The sequence below is a fragment of the Patagioenas fasciata genome, chromosome 12 (genome assembly GCF_037038585.1).
Source record: "Patagioenas fasciata isolate bPatFas1 chromosome 12, bPatFas1.hap1, whole genome shotgun sequence".
NCBI classification, from domain to species: domain Eukaryota; kingdom Metazoa; phylum Chordata; class Aves; order Columbiformes; family Columbidae; genus Patagioenas; species Patagioenas fasciata.
Window position 1 is genome coordinate 6,923,408 of NC_092531.1, and position 25,701 is coordinate 6,949,108.

The window sequence follows — 25,701 nt, forward strand, 5'->3', positions numbered from 1 at the left end:
AGGATGTCTCTGTGCCAACGTGTCACCGATCCCTGGCAAACTCATTGCAGACTGCCCCCGGATCAGAAATGAGTTTCCTCTTCCCTGCACAGAGATTGGGAGCGATTAAATATTTAAATGCAGAAAGATTTATTATATTGATCTTTTCCGGGAAGGCTCCGGGGGACAGTGAGGTTTAATTATCAGTTGGTGCTTTATTGCCAGCGATGGGCCGTGTGCGTGCTCAGCGCCCGCGTTTGGTGGCCTTGACCCTTCCTCCTCCCACATTCACCCTCCTCCACAAACAGCCAAGGAAGCAGGACCCCGTGGGGACCATCCTGCATGTCACTGTCACCCGCAAAGGGAGCTGCATCCCTCGTTACCATGGACTGAGCTACATGGCCTTGGAGGTGAGAGGTGGCCCTGGTGACAGGGGGTGGCAGGGTCTGGGATGGACCAGAGCACCCCAGCTCAAGAAGGGGGATGCTGCATGCTGTTCTGGTGGCTGTTGATGCTTTTTCACCCCAACAAATTTGATTACCCCTCTCTCAGGTGCTGCTGCGGGGGCTGTCAGCCCCCCTGGCCACCCACCATGGGGCCCTCGTCGCAGTGGCCAGAGTTGTGACCAATGTTCAGGAGTACAAGTGAGTGGTGGCCACAGCAGGCTGCTGGTGACATGGGTGGGGTGAGACCGGGTTTTGGACACCCCGAGCATCCCTGGTGCCATTGCTTGGCTTGCCAGGAGCTGGCACCACTCTCCATATGCTGACTGTCCCTCTTTCCATCACCTCTCAGGTACCGCATGGAGAAACATCCCATGGCCTGTCCCGACATCACCCCCACCACCGTCACCTTCCCAGACCCTCCAGCATCAGCCTTCAGCATCTCCCGCTCTGTCAACCATGGCTGCCCACAGGTACGGACCGAGCGTATCCGTGGGGATGCAGGGGGGTGGCAGCATCCCTCCCACTTGGGTACCACTGAGCATCCCTCCTTCCACAGGGTAGCGGAGCCTCCCACCCAGGGAAAAGCTTTAGTGGCAAAGCAATGCTTTGAGCACCAAAGACACACTCCCCTCCTCTTCATTGCACTGCCTGCAGTTCCTCGTTTGTGCCTTTGTCCTTCATTTTCCCCCCGGCTTGAGTGCTGACTCTCGGAGGCTGAGCCCTTCCCCTCCTAGGGGCTCAAGTACCACCCGAGCGAGTTCACGACACACATCTTCAAAATAGCTGTTGCCAGGGAAACATATGCTTTCGGCACGCGGCAGGAGGAGGGCCCTGCTTTTGTTCCCAAGCCCTGCCAAAAATTGGCAGGGAGGGAGAGGCAGGGGATGGTGGGGATGCCGAGGTGCGATGGAGCAGCTGAGGCAGAAGTCGGCATGAAGATGCTGCCCCTTGAAACCAGAGCTGCTCCATCCCTTCGCCTCCAAAAAGTGCCAGCCGAAAGGGTGGCAAGGGCAGATGTCCAGCCGGCTGGAAAAGATGGATCCAGCTGGTCCCCAACACCAGCAGAGCACATGGTTCTCCGGCTCAGTCCTTCCCCCACATCCTGTGTGTTGAATTTTTATCATCTTGGAGTGAGACGCCCTGTATTGACACATTCGGGGAGCCTATAAATAAAATATCACTTAGAGGAGGCCGACCAAATGCCAAGTCGCTCATGAGGTGGTAAATTATCATACAAAACACCGGTTATTTTTGCTCCCCCCATCTCATTGCTCCCTAAGGTTGCAGTTTCCCAGCCGGAGCAGGGCTATTTCTCTCCTCTAAATGCAGCCAAAATGCTTTTACTTTGGATTTAGATGGATAAATACACACAAAGCCTCATGCAGCTGTGGGACCAGGCTCTGGGCGAGCCCCCAGCCCTGGCACGGGCGGCAGTGCCAGTGTGGAGCCACAGGAGCCCAAGGCGGGAGAACGGGTGATTAGAACCGGCCATCTGGCTTGTGTGCTGCTGCCTCCTCCTCTCCGTGCCCACATGGCTCTGTCTGTCTCTGCACATCACCAAGGATGCTGTCCCCAGGGATGTAGGGACAGAGTGCTCTGGGGAGCTGCGTAATCCCCATCCTCTCCCTTCTCCTGCCTCAGTTTCCCCACCTGTAGGATGCAGTTTGTTCCTGGGGAGGATGAACTCCTAACTCCTAGGAGGAAAGGTTAGCAGAAGGCTGGGAGGAGGAGGAAGAGGAGGAGGGAGCTCAGGTTCCAGAGGTTAATGGCTTTCCCCCAGCGAACTCCCGGGCAGGCTAATCGGATTCAATCACTCTGCCAGCCCAGCGTGTCCTCTCGCCTGTCGGTTCCCATCAGCATCCGCAGCCAAGGGCGCCTGGGTTCACCTTCAGCAGGGCACCCCTCAAAGATAAATCTGCTTTTAGGCTCTTTCCCTTGAATACCCTCCAGTTGAACCTGCTTCTCTGGAGCTTCTTGTTCTCTTTTGGGATCTGAACCCTCTGGACAGGCAGTTGTGGGGAGCAGGACACGGTCCCGTTCTTGGCAAGGCAGGGGAGACGTTGCGGGCTTGGCCATCTCCGCTTCTGCTCATGCCAATGTTGCACTAGCCTTGGGGAGATGAGCTGGGGTAGCCAAGGACGACGAAGGCATCTCCTCCTCCTCCTCCTCCCCAGCCCGTTTGTTGTGCTCCTCCAGGTGGCCCTTGGCAGGGGCGGGTTGTTGCGCCAAGCCGTCTGCCCAAATCAGCTCATCAGCTCTGACGCCTCGGCACAGAGCATCCATCTGTCCCACCGAGTCAGTGGGAGACAACTCCTACCCCCTCAGCCCCCAAAATGGGGGGAGAAATCTGGAACACCATCTCCCATCCATGTCCTGGTGAGAGGACCTCCAACAATTGGGGTCAAATTAACAATATGCTCTCACGTTTGGCTTTTCCCTTCCCCGCTGCGTCTAAACCGACACCATCTCACAGCGATGCCAGGAAAAGTAACCGGAGGTGGCGTTTGGTGGTTTTTAGGAGCTTTTCCCCCCAAACTGGGCTTTCTGGGACTGATGGAACAGCCTCTCCCCTCGCTGCCAGCCCCCGGAGCTGGGTAATGCACCGCTGCGGCTCTCCGAGGTGCGTCATGCCCATTAGCATCCCCAAACGTGAGCAGAGGGAGAACCCCCCGCCTTCTCCTCCCTCCCCGCCGCAGCAGAAATGTGCTGATGCAGAAAAGCCGATCGGCATCTCGCTCCCGCTGGGCGACGCTGGCCGAGGGGATGGAGTAACAGCATTAAAAGGGAGCCACGTCGATAATTTCTTGGCGTTTGGGCAGCTGGGGTGAAAGGCTGACCTTTGGAGAGCTGGCGGGGCTCCCCGAAGATGAAGGGGAGCAAATGCTCGCAGGGATGGACCGATGCCATTTCCAATGACAGCTCATGGCTCTGGGGATAAACATGTTGCTTGCTGTTCAATATCTGTCAGGCAAACCAGACCTCATGCTTGAGAGAGGGTTTTGCGACGATATATGGACCCCGAAAGCCTGCAAGCAGGCTTTCGGGGTCCATATATCGTCGCAAAACCCTTTCCCTATTGCAAGATCCAGCCTCCACCTCTCCTCTCCCTCCTGTCTGCTTATTTATCTCTAGAGAATAAAGTATCTAGAGGATAATTTTCCTGTTGTCTCCTAAGATGTCCCGACCAGCCGGACCCTCAGAGCAGTTGACCTGGGACACATCCTTCCTCTTCCAAGGCCGCGATGGAGCCACCGTCTTCTCTGAAGACACCGCCTTGGCCATCGAATATTATCCATACAAAGCCAGTAAGTCTGGGATCCCCACCAAGGATGCTCTCTGTCCCCTCCAGATTTGTCCTGGGGATGCCGTGCCCCAAACCAGTTGCTGTCCCCTGTTTTCCCAGTATGGGATGCTCCGGCCACCCTGGTTCCCGTGGGATACTCGGTGCTGCCCCTCACCAGCCGCATTTTCCGAGAGCTGATGGTGCAGAGCAGTGGGATGTGCCTGGATGGCCTCACCGTGCAGGTGAGCGGGGTGGTATGGGGGTGGTTTCTGTAGGGGATGGTACCTATAGCGGATGGCACTGGGACACTGGGATGGAGATCCCACCTTCATGGGAGTGCTCCCAAGCATCCCATGGGAAGCCAAGGTGTGTGCTCACAAGCCCTGAACCTCTGGGCAAACACCAAAGCCACCAACAGCTGTCACCCACCCTCTGCCTCCCCAGGGCACGGACCTCAAAACCACGAGTGGGTCCATCCCAACCGTGAGGCTCTGCCTGCGGCTCCTTCGCTCAGAGGTGAGAACGCTGGGGTTGGTGAAAGCTGAGGTGAGGAGGGACAGGGATGGGGCAGGAGGCAGTGGTATGGGGCTGTCACCCTCTTCAGGGTGCAGACAGGGTATCGGGGAGAGGCTGTTCACCATATCCATGCGGAGAAGGGCCAGGTTGGTTAAGTACAGTGACAAATGGCCAACTGGTTCCATCCTTCAGCATTTGTGGTCCTCAGGGATGTCACAGCAGGGAGGGAATTTGGTTGCTTGGCCTTGGCTGCAGGACCAACACTTGGGCAGGTTAGGATGCGGCCCTGAGCCTGATCAATCTAATTACTGCAGCCGCCAGCCTCTGCTCCCATCTGCAAACCAAAATCCTACCCATCGAGTGAATTTGGGAGAGGTCTGGATGCTGTGAAGGCTGCGTGCCCCCCATCCCCGGGGGGGGCCAGGGCCGGCTGGTGGGGGTCTTTGGAGTGATTGCCCAGGGGGGTCAGCGAAAAGGGGTCTGCGTGTGATGAATTATTCACATGGGTGTCACTAAGTGCAGAATTAATCCTTTTGCTTCCAGCTGGCTGCTGCACTAAATTATCACTCGCAGTCATGCGGGAAAATGCTGCGGAATTCATTTAGCTGATTATTGTTTTGATCTGGGAGCTGTAAGGTTTTTTTTTTCTCCTCTTCCCCAACCTCTCCCTTTCCCCCCTCCAGCCCTGCCTTCCTTAATATATGTCAGAGCTGGGAGTGGGAACAAAAAAGCCAGGAGAGGCAGAGCTGGCCTTGGGCTCTGCGTCTGGTTCACTCACCCGGCGGCAGCCTGGGCAGACAGACCTGGAGCGATGCAAATCGATGAGAACCCAGCAGCGTGAGAGCAGGTTTGGCTCCTTTGCCCAGGCCCTTGCTTCTTGCCTGGAGGTCAGGATTTTCCAAGGAAGATGCTCAATCTGGCTGGTTGTGACCCCCGGCACTCTGAAACCACAGGTGGGGGAGATGCGGCCGCTGTTGGGGCGCAGGGCAGAGCCGCTCCTCTCCCTCTTTGGGCAGCTCCAGGCTCCCAGGGACGCTCAAAGGCTGGATTTCCAAGTCCTCAGCTCATGGATTAGTCCTGAGCTGGGCTTTGGGACAGCAAGAAGTGGCCAAGAAGCCAAGGCAGTCAATACAGGACTCATATTGACCCAACAAGGCATGGGGGCAACCGCCCTACCAGATGGTGAAGGAGAACAGACTCAGCGAGTTCGTCTTGTTTTTCTTCTTCTTTTTTTTTGTATTTTCTTTTTTTATTTTAATGTAGAGAGCTGAAAATGCATAACCTAGATCTGCTGGGCTTTTTATAACAACCAACAGCTAAATAAACCCTGGGCCATCTGTACTCCCCAACGCTGGGTGTAAATTCCGGCTGCGCCACGGCCTCGGCAGGGATTTCACCGGCTCCTACCAGGGGTCTGGGTGCTCCTGAGCTTGATTTTGGATGTTCACACCGACCCTCTGTGCCGGTAAAACATCCTCAGTACCAGGGTTTTAAGGGGCTCCCTGTAAGTAGAATTAATCCCCTGGTGTTTCTGCAGGGTCTCAAAACTCTGCTACTTTTGCAATAGCCACAGGGAAAAGGGTTTGGAGCAGCTTGTTTATTAAAAGCCAAAAGACCTGACACCAGGGATGAGCAAAAAGCCGTATTATCCCAGGGGAAGGTCCGGAAGGGTAGTGCTGGGATGTGTCCCCCCCCAATAAAGGCACAAGACCCCCAGGTTTGCCCCTATCCAACCCTGTCTTCATCCCGCTTTGCTCTCTCTTCGGAGCCCAAATGAGAACAAAAGACTTTGATCATCTCAGGGAGACAAAGAAATCAAAGACTTCAGCAAAACGTCGGCGTTTTAGCAGATTAACGCCTGTCGCAGAAAATCTGTTGCAGCGGGAAAACCTGCAGCCGCGATCATCTGCCTCTGCCCTGGCTTGCGGCTCAAGGCAGCGCTCCCGTTTTCCCTTCATTCTTCTTTTTCCACCCCAAATTTGGTGTTTCGCCCAAGAAAGATGAGTGTGACCATGCAGTAGCCAGTGGCAAATCCATATGCAGGGTGAGCAGGATGCAGTCCCCAAGGTGCTGGGGAATGCTGAGACCCATTCGAGGGCTGGAAAATACCCACTGGGTGCATCTTTATTCCTATTTATCAACCAGCCCTGTTTTATGCCTCATTTTGGTGCAACCCTGCCTCCCTCAGCACATTGGGACCTTCGGGGTCACCCCCCGCCTCTGCCACCCGCTTTGCTGAGTGCCCTTGGTCATGTCACCGGGGATGGGGCCTGGGGATGTGCCACCACATAGTGACAACCTCTGAAGAAAAAAGGGAAAAGATAGAGCTGTTTTTTTCCAGGCAAGGAAAAAAAGAAAGCAAATCAACAGGCTGGCTATATCATTGCTTAAACAGCCTTAATTTATGTAATTGCTGCCATTTAGAACCAGAAGCAGATCGACGCCTGGTGTAAATTGTTACAGTGCCGGGGTGTAAGTTGTCACCATGCCAGCCCAGTGATCAGACCCCTTTTGAGCTGGCAAAAAATGGGTTTACAATCGGTTGGGAAGGGGAGAATTGCCAGGTTTCCCATTATTTCAGCCTGTCTGACCAGGTTTGTCTTCCGCAAGCACCAAAATGGGGGTTTTATGCCCAAACCACATTGCATGGGGTGCAGAAGCTGGTAAAAGGCTTGTTTTGGAGGAGCATTGCCCTACCCTGGTGAGCATCTTCTCTCGGTGGGCTGGCTGAGGGTTATTGGTACAGCTGAACTGCTCTTGATGGACACCTGCCCATCAAACACATCATCCCCTTATCACACAGCGGATTACAAGGGGCTTTACAGCATCACTGCCGACCGGGAAGAGCCAAACCAGCCAGGAACCAAAAAAAAAGCAAGCAAGGAATGTCTTTGTTAAGGAGAATTAGTTGCGTTGCTGCTCGCAGGTCCCGGGGGAGCGTTCAGGGCAGCGCTAATTGAATTAAGAGCCGGTGCGAGTGGCGGTGACGGTGGCGGGGCCGAGCTGGCCATCGCTCAGCACGGCGGGCAGCAGCTGTGTGCCGGCCGCCCTAATTGCAGCCTGAGCCTCAACTGTTGCATTTTGCATGATGCCAATCTCCAGGGAGGGGGAAAGCAGCGGGACGGGGCGGTGTTCACCCCAGATTTGATGCTGGAGGAGCTGGGGTGAGGTGGGGGCCGGCGGCAGAATGAACCGCGGCAGCGTGGGGGGATGATGATGATGCTGATGGTGTTAATGAGGCAGCGATGGGGAAGGGCACGGGGCTTTGCGGGGAGGGAGGGTGCTCACTGCCCTCGTTAGCCACACTAATGAGGCCAGGCCAGGCACAGGCACGGAGTCAGCCCCAGCGAGGGCCACTTGGCTGTGGTCGGTTTGGAGAGGGCACCAAACCTAATTCCGGCTCCAGGGCAGAGAAATCAGTGCGTGCTGGGGTGCCAAACCTCGCTGCGAGGATCCCAGCAGCCAAATAGGTCCCCAGCACCCAAACCTGCCCTGATACTGGGAGCTGTGGTGGCCAGGATGAGTCCCCGTGCATGACCTTGGCAGCAGGGAGGAGCGCATGGACTCCATCGTTTATTCCATTAGACCAAACTTCCCCCACTAACCAGATTAGAGCAGAGTCTATCAAAGCCAGGCTGGCGGGAGAAGAGCGGGGCGCGCACAGACGGGAAATGAGGGGCAGGAAAATCACATTACAGCTGTCGGCAGCATCTGGTAGGGGCTCTGGCTCTTTCCCATCACGTTGGCCCTGGTGGCACATCAGGATGTGGAAGCGGGGACAAGGAACATGCCCCATCAGACCATGTCCTCTTCCTCCCCAGAGACCAGGGATGTTCCTGACCCCATCGGACAGCGATGCTCTCCCCAAATTGGACCCCGCCACTGTCACACTCGAAAGGGATGAAGAGCCACGGGCAGCCCCCATGTGCCCATTTTATCACCAGGTAGGTAGCCTGGAGGAGACTTTTCCATGGGTGCCCACATCTCTGTCCTCGACTGGTTTTGGGTCGCACAGGGACTGGAGTTGGGGACAACACCCTGTCACCTTGCTGGGGGTGGCCTGGATGCAGCAGCTTCCATTTGAGTGCTCAATCCCAAATCCATTTAGCAAATTCTCTCCTATTACCGCCGCATTATATCAGGGATCCCAGGCACCTCCAGCTCATACCTTTCAGCTCCAGAAAAAAAAACATAAAATAGGCAGCTGCTCTCCTCCTCCAGCCCTTTGTATTGATAAATGGAGTCCTTGGATGAATTCAAACCTAGCCCTCATGGTCCTAATATCTTCCTGTACTTTAAGCCATCTGGTTTTAAAAATAACAGGTCGTTAAACCTCAATTCTGCTTATTAAATAGCTGGGAGGGAAGAGGTGGAGGGATCCTGTGTTGCTCAAACTACACCTTCAACCCAATCCCTCTCCCTGCTATTCAGGAAGAAAATTAGCAATAAAAATAACAACCATAAAAATACAGAGAAGCTATTTTTTTTTCCTCCAGCTGTTTTAATTCCTCCAATCCACTGAGCTTTATTGCTTCCTATTCCCCGGCTGCAGTGGCTGCTTTATGCTTGGCCTAATAGCAACCTGTAATGGGGTGTGTGGAGGCGGGTACAGCTTAAATGCGATGAGGATGCGAGGTCCAACATTGATGGAGCAAATTGCCCCGGGGCTCCGGAGAAGCCCCAACGCCCTTCAGCTCTGCACGGGGTCCAGCCCTGGCATCACTGGGTGTTTTCAGCCCCAGCTTTGCCTTTTGCTGGCACCGATGCCCCGAGCAGCCTCAAGTCCTGCTCGCTGTATCCTCGCAAGAGCATCCCAGCATCCGTAAAGCCACAAGCTGTTCCAAGGATGCTTCCAGCGGTACAACCCATGCTGGGGAGGACAGAAAGACTTTACACAAGCCCTGGACACCCCCTGCCAAAAATACTAGAAAACATTGCTGCTAGGATTATTTTTTTCCACCCAACCTTGAACAGCTTTTTTTTCCCCCCTTTTTTTTCTTCCCCCTAAGGCGCAAATTATTTTCACTCCACTTGCATCGCAAGGCAGGCGATTTGCTTGGAAAACCCATCTCGTGACAGCCCCGGGAATCAGGGCTGACACCCCACTAATGATGCAGGGGCACGACAGCCCCCCCGGCAGCGGGTCTGGGGGGTCCGGGGGGGACACTCTCCTGATCACAGCCCTGTCACTTCTTCCCGCTCCGCTCTGCCTGATCAAACCCGCATCCCGCATCCCTGCCCTGCGGCTTCCGAGGTCCCGCTCCCGATCTGCTCGTTAATGCCTTCGTTAAAAAGTGTAAGGGGGAGCGAGGAAAGCAAAGCGATGAGCAATATGATATTACCAGAGATGGGGCAACCCTGGTTCCATGGAGGCAGAAAAACCTTTGTGTAGGTTTGTGCTGGGACATCAACCCCCCCTGCCTTGCGCTTATCAAGATTTGGGGCTGATTTCTGTTGACTTAGGCTGAGGTTTATGCTGGGCTCCGCCTAACCATGTTTTCCTACCCTTCTGCCCTCTCGCCGCATAGATTTGCGCCTCTCTTACTAGTCGATGAATAATTTACGAGCAGCACTTAACGATTAGGGAGGCGTTTTTTCCAACCTCTTCAAACATTGGCTTCTTCTTCAAGCCTTTCTTTCCCCGCTCCTATCATCCCTGTTCTCCTGACCTGTCAACGCCGGGCAGTTGTACAAACCAAAGGGCCTCTAGGTGGGCTGGGAGAAGCAAATGTCATTTTTATTTTTATTTTATTTTATTTTATTTTATTTTATTTTATTTTATTTTATTTTATTTTATTTTATTTATTTTATTTTATTTTATTTTAAATTTTTTCCCTTCAAGGGAAAACGATGCTGCAAGAGGAGAGGGGGCTGCAAAGGGAAAGGGTGCTGCAAACAGAAAGCTGCTCCCCCAGGCTGCAGCCCCATCTAGTGTCAGCCTAACCAAACCCAGCCTAAGCTTTAAGCCCAGGCTCCCCAGACAGGGCTTGGTGAGGCTGGGGTGCAGGCAGTTGTGAGGTTGGGATGAGGATGCTCTGCACTGGTCCCGGTTGGGTTTGAAGGGAAATGGGCACCCGTGGGTGCCCGAGCACCCAGAGGCACCAGGCAGGGCCTGGGTGCGTTACCCCAGCACACTTGTTACTCAGGATTAAGCCAGTTAATAAAAAGCCTATAAATCAGTTAATGTGATCCCAGATTATATTTACGCCCGTCTTCCTTCTCAATAAGATTAAGGATTCAGCAATTCGCTTCCCTCTTTTATTTAATGATCTTTTTGCCATGCGCTGAGGGTGGATCCCTTAATGTCCCCGCTGCATGACCCCAGGGCATGGGGAAAAAGAGAAAACTGGCTCCAAAATGCCATTTTTTGTGTGTTTGGGGGTGCAGAGCAGTGGTGCTGATGGATTTACGCTCACTGCCGCAATGCGGGGGGCGTTTTATCAGCAAATTGAGTCGATACATAAGCAAACGGGAAAACTGATGGCCACACTGGCAATAAACCATCTGCCAGGCCAAGGACATGTCCTGTCACTGGGGGTGATGGGGACACTTGGGGTTTATCCCTCTGCAGTCGCTTATGTTTTAAAGCTCGGGGTTGAAAATGCTGGATATGTGTTTATCTTAAGAGACGAGGATATTTTCCTAAGAGGAAACAAACAAACAAACAAAACAAACCCTGCAAAGGACCAACAGGAACAGCAGGGTAACAGTTGTAACCTGTTTCTGTATTTTTTAAAATTTTATTTCAGGAAGGGGCTTTTTTAGGTTTGGCCCCAGTTGGTGGTCATGGGTGAGCACTGGGGGATGCTCTGACCCAAACCGGGGGGCTCTGCTGCCCTTCCAGTTCCCCCTGGTCACCAGCACTTGGGGACACCACTGTCCCCATCCCTCCCCAAAGCTGCCCCGTGCTGCGGGAGGGGAGAAATAAATTGTTTTTCAGGAGCTGACTCAGCCAGAGTTTGCTCTCAAAAGTCGTCCCACCTCCTCCTAGCCACCGATTTGCCTTTTTTTTAGCTATTTTTTTCCATTTTCTTTGAGTAAAACAAACCAGCAGCGACCCGCAGAGGACCGGCAGTCCCTGCTGGTGGCACGGCTGCTTTTTTCCGCCTTATCTTGAAGAAGCAGGCAGGGGGGTGGGAGCCTGAGGAGCAGTCGTCCCTACACGGAGCATCTTTCTTCTCCCAGTTACCCGGTGTAATCCAGCGGCTTTTATTTCCTTGTTCAACACGATATCAGCAGCCGGCAGCTGGGCCCGGAGCCGGATAGCGATGGTAATCGCCTGCCCGAAAATCATCCTTCTTGTTGGGAAGGGAAGCAGAAGAACGTGGTGTCTCTATTAAATCGGACGGGGCGCAGATTAAACGCTTTTCAATGCAATCCAATTAACTCTTAAATTGAATTGTAATGCTTTGGTTAATATACCCCCCCAACCAGAATGGCCTCCCCTCCTCGCCCCGATGCATGGGAAGGGAGTTCAGCCTCGGTTTAATCAGATAAAACCCCGCTTATTTGCTGCCTTTCATCAGCATCTGCCCAGATGTTGACCTGAGGATGGGTTTGGGCACCAGAGCATCCCTGGGGATGGGCTGGGGACACGACATCCCTGCCAGTCCCATCCCATGTCCCAAAGGGACGGGGAAGGTTGACAGGCAAAGGAAATCAAGGCATCATTATCTCTGGATGGTTTTGTGAGCTTTTGTTACAGAAAAGAGGCAAAAATGGGATTTTTTCCCCCCTCTGATCTTCCTAAGCTGCTGCAGTAATGTTTTTTTTCTTAGATATGTAAATGCGAGCTTATCCCATCTTCATAACAATTAAGGAATCGGGCTTAACACTCATCCGGGGACGTGTTATTGGTTGGGCTGGAGGGAGATTGTGGTGCAGAACAGACCAGGGCGCTGCCAGGCTCTCAGATGCTGACAAGTGAAATGAGTTTTCCCCTCCTCAGCCCTTCTGCGGGTGCTTTGCTGTCCCCTCCCTGGCCAGGGACAGGCTCGGGCTGTGCCATGTGGACGCAGCATCCTTTGGTACACCCTATTTTTGGCCACTTTTGGACCCTACTGCATCCCGTGGAGGTTTATTGCCGGCTCCTGCTTCTTGCTTTTGCTCCTCTACCCATCTGGAGACGAATCGATTTGAACTAACCGGATACATCAAAGTGTCTCGCAGAATTTGTTAAGCAAATAAAAAAAATATATTAAAAAAAGCAAACTTGGCCTAAGCAAATATAGGAAGGAGGGGGGCAGATGAAAGGCTCTAAATGCAGGGGAAGCTTCAGAGGCTTGGAAATGAAGGAGGAAAAAAAAAACCTTTAAAAAAATAGCAAGGGCCAGGAGTTTCAAAGCTTCCATCATTTCAGATGTGGATTCCCAGCCTTTCATCCCAAACCCCTGCGGGAAGGAGAGATGAGTTATCTCTGGGTGGACTGGAGATAGGAGGAACAGGGCAAAATGTCCCCAAATATCCTTAACCCTGTCCCCAGCGGCAGCCGGAATATTGGATGGGGGAGTGTCTGAGCAGCATTGGACTGGGACTAAGGGCTGGTTTTCCAGCCTCTGCAGGTGTAGTCTGAGCCTAGAAAAGCCGTGGTTGATCCCAGCACCTTCCAGCAGCTGCCCAGCCCTGGCGAGCCGAGCGTGGCCTCATGCATTATTGATGGGGCGGATAATTGCGCACTTCCCACCAACTCTTTGATGAAAAATTGATGGCACGGGGCGAGGAATCGAGGGGCTCCCTTGACGGACACCGGCCTCTTTTGTTTCTGAACAAACACCGAAGGAGAGGTGGATGCGGGATGCCGCAGCGGGGGGGCACAAGAGCCACTGTGGTACCCGAAAGGGTGGACATGGCTGGGGAGCAGTTGGAGCAGAGCATCCTTTGCCTTAAACCTCTGTAAATTCAAACTCAAGATACTATAGAAGTGGGGTTTGAGCAAGGAATTATTCTCCGGTCAGGATCAGGTCAAATCCCAAGGCAGAGCTGCAGCACGATGCCACCCAGTGTCTCCAAGAAGTGGCTCGTCAGAAGTTAATTGAGTATTTTAAACATCAGAGGAGCATGTTGGGAGAGGAAAGCATTTCCATTGTACATCCAAGGCATGGAAATCAGCTGCTGTCACCCTCAGAGCCACCCGGCCCTGCTGGGACCCTGGTTGTCACCTCCCTGGGTGCTGGGAGCAGGAGATAAGGCAACAGTGGCCAAAGCCAGGCTGGGAACAAGGAGGGGATCTGGGGACAAGAAGAGAGGGCTGGGGACCCATGCTGAGGGCTGGGGACAGCGAGGGGCTGCTGTGCCCAAGGGACAGGAGCTGCCTGCTGTTCCCCATGGCTTTAAAAACGTCAACGAGATGTGCAATACTCCAGGGGATGCTAAAGGAGGGTTCCCCGGGTCAAGGAGCAGCAGAGGCAGCTGCCTGCACCTGCCTGCACCAGGAATGCGCCCATCAGGGTACAGGCAGGCATTTTTGGGCACTGAGCTGCTGCAGGGTGGAGTTGCTAAGAGAAAGGTTGTGTTGTAGCAACCAGCAGCTCCCACACAGCCTAAATCCCTTTTTGAGCAGAAATAGTCCAGGACAAACAGCTTTTCCTCGTGCTACAACCCCCCTGCATGGCTGTAAGTCCCCCTGGCCAGTGGCTCGGGTGGTGGTGTGGGGACAGGGGGTGGCCCAGGCGGTGGGGGTGTGTTTGGGACAGGCAGAGCCTGACAACGTGCTGGCCGGCAGGGCCAGGAGCGCGGGGTTGGGGAAAACAGGGCACCCCAGGATAATGCTGTTCTACAGACCCTTCTCCTCCACGGTGAGTACCGGGGATGGGGACATCACCCTGTCACAGAGTCGCTTTTGCTTGGAGCCAAATTTGCATGATTTAATGGTGCAGCCACATGATGATGCTCAAAGCCAGGCATTTTAGAGTGTCCCCATTCTCAGGACAAGGCTTCCCAGCCTGCTGGCCACACAGTGTTGCATCCAAGGGGGATGCTGTAAACGTCACAAGCAGTGTTGTTTGGGGCAGGGCTGGATCCTGATCCCAAGGCAGCGATGGCAAAGGGGTTTTGCCCCAGTGGAAAGCCAGGGGAGCTTCTCCTGGCTGTGGGGAGGGGGCTGAAGGAGCTCACTGGAAGAATCCCCCTCTTGGACGGCTTTCTCCTCATCCTCACCTTCTGCTCTGGTGTCCCCTGCCAGCTCCACCAAGACGCCGTGTCCCTCCCAGCGGCTGATGCCGTGGCCAGCATCTTGCCTGGAAAACAACCATTCCCGCGTGGGACGGGAATGTCACCAGAGAAGCTGAGGTACAGAGGTCACATTGGTTTTGCAGCCCCCTCTTGGGTCCTTCTCCTCCTCCCCATCTCCATCCTCACCTTCTCCAGTCTCCCACCCCTCTGCACCCCCATCCCCACCAGCTTTGCCCCAGCACCGCAAAGAGGTTCCTGTCTCCGCAGGAGGGCTCCCCAGCCAAGGTTTTGCTGGTGTTTCACCCATTGGGAACAGCCAGTCAAGGGTGTCACCCTGTCTCTGATCTGCAGGTCCCAGGAGGTCACCGGGGACAAGCAGGAGACGGTGAGCGCTGGCGATGCTGGAGGAGAGCGGGATGTTAGGAACAGTGAGGGGGACCAAAGCCAGGCTGAAATCAACTCTACGCTGCCAGTGAGTGAAGGTTTTGGGGTCAGCCCTTGAGTTTGGCTTTATCTTGGGCATGAAATAGCTCTTGATTAGATGGGGGGAAGAAGCTGAGCCTCTGCCTGCACCTGCCCCCCCCTTCCCCCCTTCCCAAGGCTGCACGATGCTGCTGCCCCCCCTCCCCGTGCCCCGGCCCCCAGCAAGGCCATCGCCAAGGCTGGAGCGGGAGCCCGGGGGGGTTGGAGGCACACGGCTCCCCCTGGCCAAGGTCCCGCTGCCAGGAGCCCTTCAGCATGGCAGGAGGGACACGGGAGGGTCAGACTGGGAAGGTGCAAACCCTCAGGGAATTGTTTCCCATCCCCCAGCATCATCTGGGAAGTTGTTCCACAGCCACATGGGTGTTAAGACCCCCCCAGCAGGCTCATCTGTGTAAAACATTCATCCCTTTGTTACTCTGCACCAGTTCCCTTCTTCTAAAGACCTGCAAGGCTTGGAGCTTGAGACTGACCCCTCATCTCTGACACTGCTGCACTGCATGTCCTTGGGAGAGTCACTTTTCCACCAAAGGAAGAGATGGGGGAATGGGGAGGGGGAGAAGGTCTGTAGGGTGGAGGAAGGGCTGGGCAAGTGGGGAGAAGAAGGTTTGGATGGACAGGAGAGAAGGAGGGATGGTTGGAGGAGAGAAGGGTGGATGGATGGATAAGGGTGGATGAATGGACAGATGGATGGATGGATGGATGGAGAAGGAAGGAGGGATGGATGGATGGATGGATGGATGGATGGATGGATGGATGGGTGAAGAAGGATGGGCAAGCCCCAGGCTGACAGTGGGATGCAGTGTCTCTGCTCTGGGCTGTCAGGGGGTGGGCAGGTACCAGCTGGCACTGAGGCGGATGGCAGGGGACCTCCTGTCCCTGCGCCAACACGTCACCAGCCTGGAGGTGGAGAACGGGCAGCTGCGGCACAGCCTGGCCTGGCAGGAGGAGCTGGGCCAGGCTCTACTCAGCGACGTGGACCTGGACGTCATGACCCGGGAGGAGCTGCTGAACAGGCTTGGTAAGTGATGGGGACAGGGTGAGTAGGAATTAGAGGTCCCCTTGTCCCTGACCGGGTGACAAGGACGTGGCGTGGGGTCTTGCAGCCACCCTCAAGCGTGAGCTGGTGGCCAGCACAGCAGAGATGAGGAGGCTGAAGGACCGTGTCCAGCAGCTGCAGAATGAGCTGATTCAGGTAGGGATGCAGGCAAGGGACACCTGGGGGACAGGGTGGGAGCAGCAGACAGAGCATGAGAGCACCCACATAGCCAAGACCTGAGAGCCCCTGGACCCCCAACCATGAGGCTCTTCCAACCCTACAAGCGATGCCCCAAGGCTTGAGACTCAGCATGGAGGTCCCTGGGAGCTTTTCCATGTTCCCCCTGCCCAGAAAAATGACCGGGAGCAGGAGCTGGTGCTGCTGCAGCGAGCCCACCGGCAGCAGCAAACCCGACTGAGGAGCTGCCAGAAGAAGGTGGCCAAGACCAAGGGCCTGGAGGAGACGGTGCGGCAGCAGGAGAAGGTGACCTGGGGGGACAGGAAGGGGTGTGACAACCACCACAGCCTTGCACCCAGTTGTCCCCATGCCCCGGTGACACGGGGGTGGCTGTGCCCTTTCCCACAGGTGATCGAGGTGATGGAGCGGGTGCTGCAGGAGAAGCTCAGCAGGAGCACTGAGAAGTCAGGGGGTGGGTGCCAGAGGGGACAGGGACCCCCGGAGGGACATCCCCTTCTGAAGGGGGATCAGAGGAGGTCCTGAGCTCCCCGCAACCCATCCCTGAGCATGGGAGAAATGGGGGTTCATTCCCAGCCCCCCCCTCTCTGCCCAGGGGGGCGCAGGACCCATTGCAGTGTCCCCCCACACCATCCCGCAGGTGCCGTCCTCTCCAGGGAGGTGTACGCCGTGCTGCTGGCTGAGAACCGCCGGCTGCGGGAGGAGCTGGCCAGGCCCCCCCAGCCCTCGCCCCCTGTCGCCCCACGGCCCCCAGCCTTGCCGGTGAGAGTGGGGAGGGGAACGGAGCCGTGGCACCCAGAAAGTGACACTGGGCTGTAACTGGGAATGTTGGGGGCATCACCCAGGTGGCATCTTCAGCTCTGCGGGGTGATAGCTCACTCCCCCTGTGAGCAGGGGGTGGGAAGTGGGGTAGCCTGGTGGTGTCTTTCCTTGCTGCTGCTCATCTGATGCCCTCCAGGGTGTTTTTGGGGGTGCGGAGAAGCTGGCGCTGCTGGCCAGGCTGGAGGAGGCACAAGCCCGCGGGCGGGTGCTGGAGAGGCAGGTGGGTATCGCTCCCTCACAACCCGCTTAATGGGGGGGACACCTCTGGCCCCCCTGCTTTGGGGACAGCCAGCCTGGTTTGGGTCTGTCCCAGCTGGCAGAGGCGGCGAGGAGCTGGGGCCGGGAGAAGCAGGAGCTGGGCACACGACTGCTGGAGCGGGAGCATGGCTTCCCCCACACCCCCACCACGGTGAGCACCCGGGGGGCACAGGGCCATCCCACATTAGGGGGTCTCCATACCCATCGCCACATCAGGGGGATTTGCTTCAGCTTCCCTGCAGGACCCTGGGTGAGAAGGAGGGGGGTGGGTGGTCCCTAAGGCTGCAGGACCCCCCTCCAGTGTCCCAGGAGACCCCCCTAACCCCAGACTCCCTTATTGCAGCCCCTTAATGCCCCCCTGAGAGAATGGGTTGGATTTACAGCTCACCAAGACCTTTTCCCATCCCTCACCAGACTGCCACGGCCCCTCAGAGAAGACCCCAGACCCTGCCCCCCTTGCCCTGACCCCCACCCAGCAAGAGAGACGCAGAAACCTGCCGCTGCCAAAAGGACCTGGTGCTTTTTTTCACGAGATGAAATTACAGAGTAAATCAGAGGCGAAGCAAAAACATTAGAGGGCATCGAGGGAGCGTCACTGTGGTCCCTGGTGTCACCCTTTGGGGGTGACCTGGGGACGCCCAAGCAGCTGGAGAGGTGCAGCAGCACCCACACCCCCACCCCGCATCTCCTTGGTGGGGCTCCAGTTTATCTCCCCTGTGGTGTAAGCGCAGCCTTAAGCGGGCTGGAGCGAAGGCCAGGATGTGCCAAGCCAAGGCTGTGGCCGTGAAAGCATCTCAGCTGTCCCCAAAATCACCCGCTGGGGCTGTGAGGAGCCGAAAGCGCCTGCCGGGCTGTTGGGGTGTCCCCCAAAGCGAAAGTAGCTGGGGGTCACCCCGGATCGGGCCCCTCACACCTGGGACTTGAGCGGCCGTAAGGTCAGGTATATGGGTTTGTCCGGGATCAGGATGAGATCAAACTTAGTCCCGACTTCCACCGCTCGCATAGTTTCGATCTTGAAGTTCTCCAGGATCTGGGATGGAGAATGAAAAACAAAAAGCAGATGGAAAACCCTGGCGGTACCAACACCCGTGTGCCACCTCCCCAGGGGAACGGTGTCCCCGGAGTGCCCGCAGCGGGATGCTCACGTGCATGAGGAAGAGCTGCATCTCCAGCTCGGCGATGCGGCGGCCCAGGCACTGCCGGGGGCCGAACCCGAAGCTCAGCCCCTGGAAGTGCTTGGGGCCGGCTGCCAGCCAGCGCTGTGGGCTGAACTGCTCCGGCTTGGGGAAGACCTCGGGGTCTCGGCCCATTGCATACAGACCCACCTGCACCAGCGTCTGCAGGGACGGGTCATTGAATCAGAGAATCGTGGAATCATTTTGATTGCTGAGTCCAAACATAACAATTCTAGCACTAAACCACCTCCCTAGGAACCTCATATCTGCATCTGTCCAACCCTCCAGCGATGGTGATGCCACCACTGCCCTGGGCAGCCTGTTCCAATGCCCAACAGCCCTTTGGGGAATAAATTGTTCCCCAGATCCAACCTCAGCCTCCCCTGGCACAACTTGAGGCTGTTTCCTCTCATCCTATCACTTGCTACTTGGCAGAAAAGACCAACACCCTTCATGCTACAACCTCCTTTCAGGTAGTCGTAGAGAGCGACAAGGTCTCATGTCACCCACCCCCAGGTCCCAGAACCCCCCATGAAGCGGGGTGGCCGCGCTCACCTTGGGGGGGATGCGGTAGTTGTGGAGGACGACCTCCTGCGTGGTGTACCTCTGCAGGGTCACCGCCACCGGGTGCAGCCTGGGGGGACACAGGTCCTATTTTTAAGGACATCCTGGCCCCTGCCGTGTCCTACCTCACTGCATGGCGCTCCAGGTTTGGGGAAGGAAGGAGCTGAGGGTGTTCTCACCTGAGCGTCTCCTTGATGGCGGCTTTGAGGAGGCGAATGGTTTTCAGCATCTTCACCCGGTCTCCTGCTGCCTCCCGCTTGGCAGCCAGGACCTCTGCCCGCAGCTGCTCCTGCACGCCTGGGGACCGCGCCAGCTCGAACATGGCCCACTGCAGTGTCATGGAGGTCTGCAACGGGGCCAAAGAGCAGAGCTCAGCACAGAATCCCAGAATGTCAGGGATTGGAAGGGACCTGGAAAGCCCATCCAGTGCATTCCCCACCCTGGAGCAGAAACACCCAGCTGAGGTTCCACAGGAAGGTGTCCAGGCGGGTTTGAATGTCTGCAGAGAAGGAGACTCCACAACCTCCCTGGGCAGCCTGGGCCAGGCTCTGACACCCTCACTGGAAAGAAGTTTCTTCTCCTCTTTCAGTGGAACCTCCTGTGTTCCAGTTTGAACCCATTGCCCCTTGTCCTGTCACTGGTTGTCACCCAGAAGAGCCTGGCTCCATCCTCCTGACACTGCCCCCTTCCATATTGATCCCCATGAATGAGTCCCCCCTCAGTCTCCTCTTGTCCAGCTCCAGAGCCCCAGCTCCCTCAGCCTTTCCTCACACGGGAGATGCTCCACTCCCTTCAGCATCTTTGTTGCCCTGCGCTGGACTCTCTGCAGCAGTTCCCTGTCCTTCTGGAGCTGAGGGGCCACAACTGGACACAATATTCCAGGTGTGGTCTCACCAGGGTAGAGCAGAGGGGCAGGAGAACCTCTCTGACCTACTGACCACCCCCTTCTAACCCACCCCAGGTACCATTGGCCTTCCTGGCCACAAGGGCCCAGTGCTGGCTCATGGTCACCCTGCTGTCCCCAGGAGCCCCAGGTCCCTTTCCCCTACTCTGCTCTCTAATAGGTCATTCCCCAGCTTATACTGGAACCTGGGGTTGTTCCTACCCAGATGCAAAACTCTACACTTGCCCTTGTTATATTTCATTGGCACCCGGCACCAGCCAGGACCTTCTCCCTGCCCACTCCTCACCGTGTCCACCCCGCCTGCCATCATCTCGGTGACGCTGGCCCTGATGTCATCCAGGGGCAGCTTGTCCTGCATGATGAGGCTGCAGAGGATGCCCATGTACTCCGTGGTGCTCTTGCGCTGCAGCCGCAGGTCCCGGTAGACGTTTTGTATGCATTTGTCCGCTGAGGAGACATGGAGATGTGGCCGTGGTGGGGGAGGAAGGCACCAGGTGTGGCACCTCAGGACGTCACTGCATCATGCCAGTGGTTTTTCCACAGGAGCTGCTCCTGCAGCAGCTTGGGACCGTGGTTGTACCAGGTGCCAAAATCTCCCCGAGCCCACAAGCCCCTCTGGGAGAGCTGCTCTGTGATGCTCATCATCTGCCCTTCATCACTCCTAGGTGCTTCCCCACCGCTCCATCCCAAGCTCCAGAAGGGCAGATGCCATGTGGAAAGCCTTCCTGGCCTTGGTGGCCCCACTCAACCCCTGTACCAGGCAGCTGGATGCAGGAGAAAGTCTCCACGCTGGTGAGATGAGGCTGCTCTATGAAGACAAGCCCTCCAAGGGGCCCCTGGGTGACACTTACCCTGGGAGAAGATGGCATCCCAGGCCCAGACGTGGTCCCGCCAGGTCTTGGTGTTGAGGTGGCGGAGGAGGGCGGGCGGCAGATAGAGCATGGGCGAGGTGGTGTGGAACATGAGGGTGACGGCGTCGATGAAGCGCTGCGCATCGGGGTCCACAAAGTCCTGCAGCAGCCCCAGCCGCTCCCCATACAGCACGTGGCACACGGCTGCAAGCACAGCACCCCTGAGGGGACATGGCCGGGGAGACCTTGTCCCTGTCCCTTTCACTCTCCTGTGGCCAACTCCAGCATTTCATAGAATCATAGAATCATTTCAGCTGGAGGAGCCCCTCAGGATCACCGAGTCCAACCATAACCCAACTTTAGCACTAAACCATGTTCCTGAGAATGTCATCTAAATGCCTGCAGGGATGGTGACTCCACCACTGCCCTGGGTAGCCTGTTCCAATGCCTGACAGCCCTTTCCATGAAGAATTTTTTCCCAATATCCAATCTAAACCTTCCCTGGTGCAACTTGAGGACATGTTCATGGCTATGGAGACCTGGCTTGGACACCTCCAAGCATCCTGGAGTCATGAGGGCATCCCTTGCTGGGTAGGGTTGATGACCAGTAGATGATAAAACAATGTTGGGTTGTTCTCTATTTGTCTGGCCAGAGAACACCCCTCTAGACCTACAGCTTCAGTGGAGAAGCCTGTTGGCCCACCTCTGAGGATGAAGCTGGGGGAAACGCATCACATTGCCCATCTGGGCCACCCTGCCAGGGGTGTTTGGTGCAGGGGGACACATTGTGCCCCAATACTCACACTCCAGGGCGAAGCGGAAGAGCTCATGGGTGAAGTCGGCTGTCCAGCGCTCCCTCCCGCTCTGCCCCACCTGTGCTCGTGCCCGCCGCACGAAGTCCTCGCCCACGGCGCTGAGCAGTGGCACGAAGCCCTCCACCGCCTGCGGCGACAGCACCTCCTTGTTCAGCAGCAGGCGGTCTGAGCGCCAGGCCTCCCCCTTCCTGCACGACACCAATGTTGGGGGGTCAGAAGTGTGCCCCCCATCCATCCACCCAGAAGATGCCAGCCCCCCAACGCACAGGGTGACCCAATGTCCCCATTGCCCTCCTGACGCTCCACCTTCCCCCTATGCCAGGGTTATTGCGAGAGGACCTGGGACTCCACATTCAAGACACCCCCCCAAGACCCCGACTCACTTGAGGAGCACGCCGTAGGGCTTGTTGCGGTAGTCGCGGTAAGCCACCCATGGGGGGACACGGAACCGCTCCGGCAGCGTCCCCTCCGCCTGGAAGAGGGTGGCAGCATCCCGGGGGCTGATGATGTTCACAGTCTCATTGACACCCAGCTTCTCCCTGCCGGGGTGCAGAGGGGATCAGTCCTGCATCCCAACTTGCCCCCCTCAGTCTCTCACCTCCCCAGATCAACCACCTCCTCCTGGCACCCCCAAATCAAACACAGTCCCCCTCATACCCCCAAGAATCCTGCTTGTATGTCTCATCCCAGGGGTGCAGTGCCTCAGTACCAGATGCTAGACATAGACCCCCCACTTTTCCCTTCTGCTTTGGGATGTCAGCTCCAAACCCCATGGAGATTAGGGGGATAGAGCTCCTCTCCAGCTCCACCACTCCAAAATCCCCTCTTGCCCCTCACAATGGCATCAAGCCCCGCCAGATGCTGTCTCACCTGTAAATGGGCCCAAACTGCTGGAACTTGCGCGCCATGATGTGATGGACGTTGTGCAAACCCCCCTCCTGCCAGAAGCGATAGAGGTTGAGCCAGCCAGCTCGCCAGTCACCGGGCAGCTGGTTAAACGGGCGAGGAGTCGGTGGGACAGGGGTGGCAGTCCCCTGAGTCCTGCAACATCCCCTGCCCAGGGCTTGGGGACATCCCCGCAAGGCACCCAGCTTGGGCGCAGCACGGGCGAGCATGGGAGCGAGCGGCGGCAGAGGGAGGCGAGGGCGGCCTCGCTCTTATCCCCCCCGGCCGCCGCTCAAGGCGAGATGCTCTCACCCGCCTCCCGATGAGTCACGGCCGTCCCACGAACGGGAACTGGGACAGGGACAGGCACTTCGACCCAGTGATGAGGAAGATATCAGGGTGTGGGGCAGGGAAAGGAAAGCCTCTCCCAGCCTTGCCAAAGTGGGGTTTGCCAGGTGATGGCAGGTGACACTGGCAGGTGGTCTGTGCCACCACAAGAAAAATGAAAACCCGGCTGCTAAGAGGAGAAAGGTTCTGTCTGCAGAATAAATGATTAAAATGACCTAGGGGAGAAAATAGTGGGGGTTAGGCTTAACAAAGCTCAGGCCGGGTGGGTCACGGCAGGAGGGGACAGCCTTGGGACTGCCTGGCCATTGCTGGGGGGGAGTCTCTCCTCTGCCCTCCCCAGGGCATAGGATACTGGAGGTCGTATGTCCCCCCCAGTTCCCAGGCTCTCCTATCCCCTAGTATCAGCTGCCACCTACTGCAGGAACCCCAAGCACCCCTTGCCAGCAGAGAAAGACGTTTTGGGGGTGTCATTGCCCCTGCTGAGCCAGGGACAAAGGCTCCAGCCCCTGAGTTTGGTGGCAGACAAAGCTCCTTGTCCCCCAGTAACACTCAGTGGTGACCAGTTAGCAATGGGGTGTGGGAGAGCTAAAAGAGGAGGGGGTCACTGAGGGGTCTCTGGGCCTTTCTGGGGTGTTCCTGGGGTTGGTCTTAGGGGTCCCTGGGGTGTCCCTGGAGTGAGGGAAGGACTCCAGACAGGTCCCCGAGGTCCCTGCACTTTCCTTGGGCTGACCTAGGGGATGACATCCCATGGCCTTGAAGGAGAAGGAGGAGCTCCAGGGGGGCTTTGCTGGGCTTAGGTTAGGTTTAAACCTTCGGTTTTCGTTCTCCCCGGGAGCTGGGAGGAGCGGGAGGCAGCGGGCGATGGCGCTGCCCGAGGATGCTGAGCCGGCTCCGCCGCGGCTGCCGGAACGGCGGCGGGCACCGGGGGGCGCGCCTGCCCCGCCAGTGACACCGGGCTGTCCACCGCCGGGCACCGCGCGGGCCCTGCCTGCCCCGGCCTCCCTGTCCCCTCCTGTCACAGCCACCCATCACTTGTCCCAGCTGCCACCATCTGCACGGAGCTGCCCGCCCTGGGTGAGCACCTGGCAGCTCGGTGTGTGCCACAGAGCAGCCCCCCAGCCTGGGGACACAGTGGCAGAGTGGCACTGTCCCTCACCCCTGCACTGCCACCACCGCAGGTCTGGCCATGGGAAATCCATGACAGTCTGGCCACCTCGGTACTTGCAAGGACACAGGTGTAGGCCCCGGGGACACCAAGGGGGACACCAAGGGACACACTGCCATGCAGCTCGCGCAAGACTGGGTGGCCCTCTTGGCCACCAGCTCAAGCAGGGACAGGGCCCTGCCAGACCCAGCATCACCTCTGCACCCCCCCTTTCCACCACCTCCCCGAAGTGTGGGGACCCAGCTCATGGTTTGCACAACCCTGTGCCTGTCCCCTGCATCTTCCATGGGGGCTCTGCCCTCTTCCCTTCATGTCCTCCCACCCCGGAAGGTCTCCAGATTTTTGGGACACCTCCGCAACGGTGTCGTCACCCGCACAGCAGGAAGGAAACGTGACAGTTTGTCCCCAAAGCTGTTCACAGAGGAAACCACCGGCTGCTGCAGTGGGCGCAGGAACCTGCGCGGTTGTGGGGTCCCTGATGGAAACCGGGGGTGCAGGAAAGGGGTTGAGAACCCCACTGCGTCACCTTTCCCCAGCCAGCAGCAACTGCAGCTTTTGCTGATGGTCTCATCTACGATGAGCAAAGCAGACAGCACGAGGACGGGAGGAGGCGTTACCCCGTGTGGGCAGCAGCTCGCCCACAAAGCCCACATGACCCAGGCAGTTGCCCTGCTATTTTTGGGCAAGCTGAAACAGAAAGTTTCTCCCTGCCTCGGTGGCCTCCCCACTGTGGGGACAAGGAGGGGCCCTCCCGTGAGGTTTCCTCCTGAGAGGTGGCACCTGTGGGTGTCACTCTTCCATTTTCCACCCACGGCGCTTTCCTGGTGTGTGTCACCTCCGGAGCGAGCGGGTGATTAATCGCTCGGCCTCTTCACACCTCCCGCCGGTAAATCACACCTTGGAGAGGCTGCTGAGAAACCCCTCGGCCTTCTGCTCTGCTGCGGAAAACCCCACCGAGGCAGCTGCCCTGGTTTGGGGGGAGATTCAAGGGACTGCGTCTCATCACTGTGATGGAGAGCAGAGCAGGGCAGGTGTGATATCTGTGGCTGAAAAAAGGGCGTAGAGCTGCCTGCATGGCTTTCTTACCTTCAAAATACAGCCCACGTCCATCTGCGGACCCACACTGCTCAGCTCCCTGCTGCTCACACCCATCCCTTGGGAAGGATGGTGGTTTTCATGTGTTTTACAACAGGTTATTTTCTTGTCTGCTGTGATTTCACCCTGGGGTCTTCCCCGCTGGCTGTGTGAGCAGGGAAGGAGGTGAATCCATTCATTGCGAGCTTTCAGCTCCTGCCCACGAGCAGGTGGTTGGGAAAGTTACAGTAGTAAAAAAATACCAGAAACCCCCCATGATTCAGCTCAGGGCTGGAAGGAATGGTGAAAAAACCCCTCATTTTCATAATACGATGTTCAAAAAGAGAAATCTTTCAGCTGCAAATTGACCGTAGCTGTGATCAAGTGGTTCTTGTTGGAGCGTTTCCCCTGGCCACGTGTTGGGCACCATCCCTCGAGCTCATGGTGCTCGAGGACCAGCCCAGCGGGAGGCAGGACCTGGTCAGGACAAGCTCCAAGCGGAAACAGGAGCAATTCTGTCTCATGTTATTTGTCCTGCTCCGTTAAAGTCAATCTCCTCTTACTAATTTATTGCGTGCAGGCCCAGACCTAAAAATTGCTGGGCTGACGCCTGGTTTTTGGGATCATCAAGCCAGGATGGGGTACATCACAGTGATGGGACACAGCCTTTGGCCACGATCACCCCTTGAGTGGAAATTCACGGCTGGAGGGGAAAAGCTTTCGCATGTGTAG

The 25,701-nt window shown here is 56.7% G+C and overlaps 2 protein-coding genes across 3 annotated transcripts in view; one reads left to right on the forward strand and one right to left on the reverse strand.

Moving 5' to 3' along the window:
* The window catches only part of CCDC33 (coiled-coil domain containing 33), a 34,072-nt gene extending 16,302 nt beyond the window's left edge, over positions 1–17,770 (forward strand). Inside the window, exons 7-23 of the mRNA XM_065847419.1 lie at positions 288–389; positions 532–623; positions 775–895; positions 3,601–3,730; positions 3,829–3,950; positions 4,153–4,224; positions 8,046–8,168; positions 14,405–14,511; positions 14,746–14,866; positions 15,700–15,895; positions 15,981–16,069; positions 16,265–16,396; positions 16,499–16,562; positions 16,749–16,870; positions 17,067–17,150; positions 17,219–17,339; positions 17,603–17,770. Coding sequence (XP_065703491.1) covers positions 288–389; positions 532–623; positions 775–895; positions 3,601–3,730; positions 3,829–3,950; positions 4,153–4,224; positions 8,046–8,168; positions 14,405–14,511; positions 14,746–14,866; positions 15,700–15,895; positions 15,981–16,069; positions 16,265–16,396; positions 16,499–16,562; positions 16,749–16,870; positions 17,067–17,150; positions 17,219–17,339; positions 17,603–17,763 — 1,959 coding nt within the window. The 3' untranslated portion in view covers positions 17,764–17,770. The remainder of the gene's footprint in view (positions 1–287; positions 390–531; positions 624–774; positions 896–3,600; positions 3,731–3,828; positions 3,951–4,152; positions 4,225–8,045; positions 8,169–14,404; positions 14,512–14,745; positions 14,867–15,699; positions 15,896–15,980; positions 16,070–16,264; positions 16,397–16,498; positions 16,563–16,748; positions 16,871–17,066; positions 17,151–17,218; positions 17,340–17,602) is intronic.
* CYP11A1 (cytochrome P450 family 11 subfamily A member 1) lies at positions 17,690–22,714 on the reverse strand. 2 transcript variants are annotated; one of them, XM_065847420.2, is made up of 9 exons: positions 22,368–22,714; positions 21,881–22,036; positions 21,486–21,685; positions 20,683–20,886; positions 20,118–20,278; positions 19,107–19,273; positions 18,919–18,997; positions 18,334–18,525; positions 17,690–18,218 (listed from the first exon to the last, which is right to left on the reverse strand). In XM_065847420.2, the coding sequence occupies exons 1-9, from the start codon at positions 22,610–22,612 to the stop codon at positions 18,096–18,098; spliced, it is 1,527 nt and encodes a 508-aa protein (XP_065703492.1). In that variant the 5' UTR covers positions 22,613–22,714; the 3' UTR covers positions 17,690–18,095. The 2 variants fall into 2 exon arrangements, with proteins under 2 accessions (XP_065703492.1, XP_065703493.1); XM_065847421.2 differs by lacking the exon at positions 18,334–18,525.
* Between the last annotated feature and the right edge of the window lie 2,987 nt (positions 22,715–25,701).

What these genes read in the sequence shown, in the direction of transcription:
- CYP11A1 (XM_065847420.2), bottom strand. Translation starts at nt 22,612, where the DNA reads ATGCTCGCCCGTGCTGCGCCCAAGCTGGGTGCCTTGCGGGGATGTCCC. An exon ending in CAGTTTGGGCCCATTTACAG is followed by an intron (nt 22,037 to 22,367) that starts GTGAGACAGCAT and finishes GCACCCCGGCAG; the next exon opens with GGAGAAGCTGGGTGTCAATG. An exon ending in GGATGCCATCTTCTCCCAGG is followed by an intron (nt 20,279 to 20,682) that starts GTAAGTGTCACC and finishes ATGTCTCCTCAG; the next exon opens with CGGACAAATGCATACAAAAC.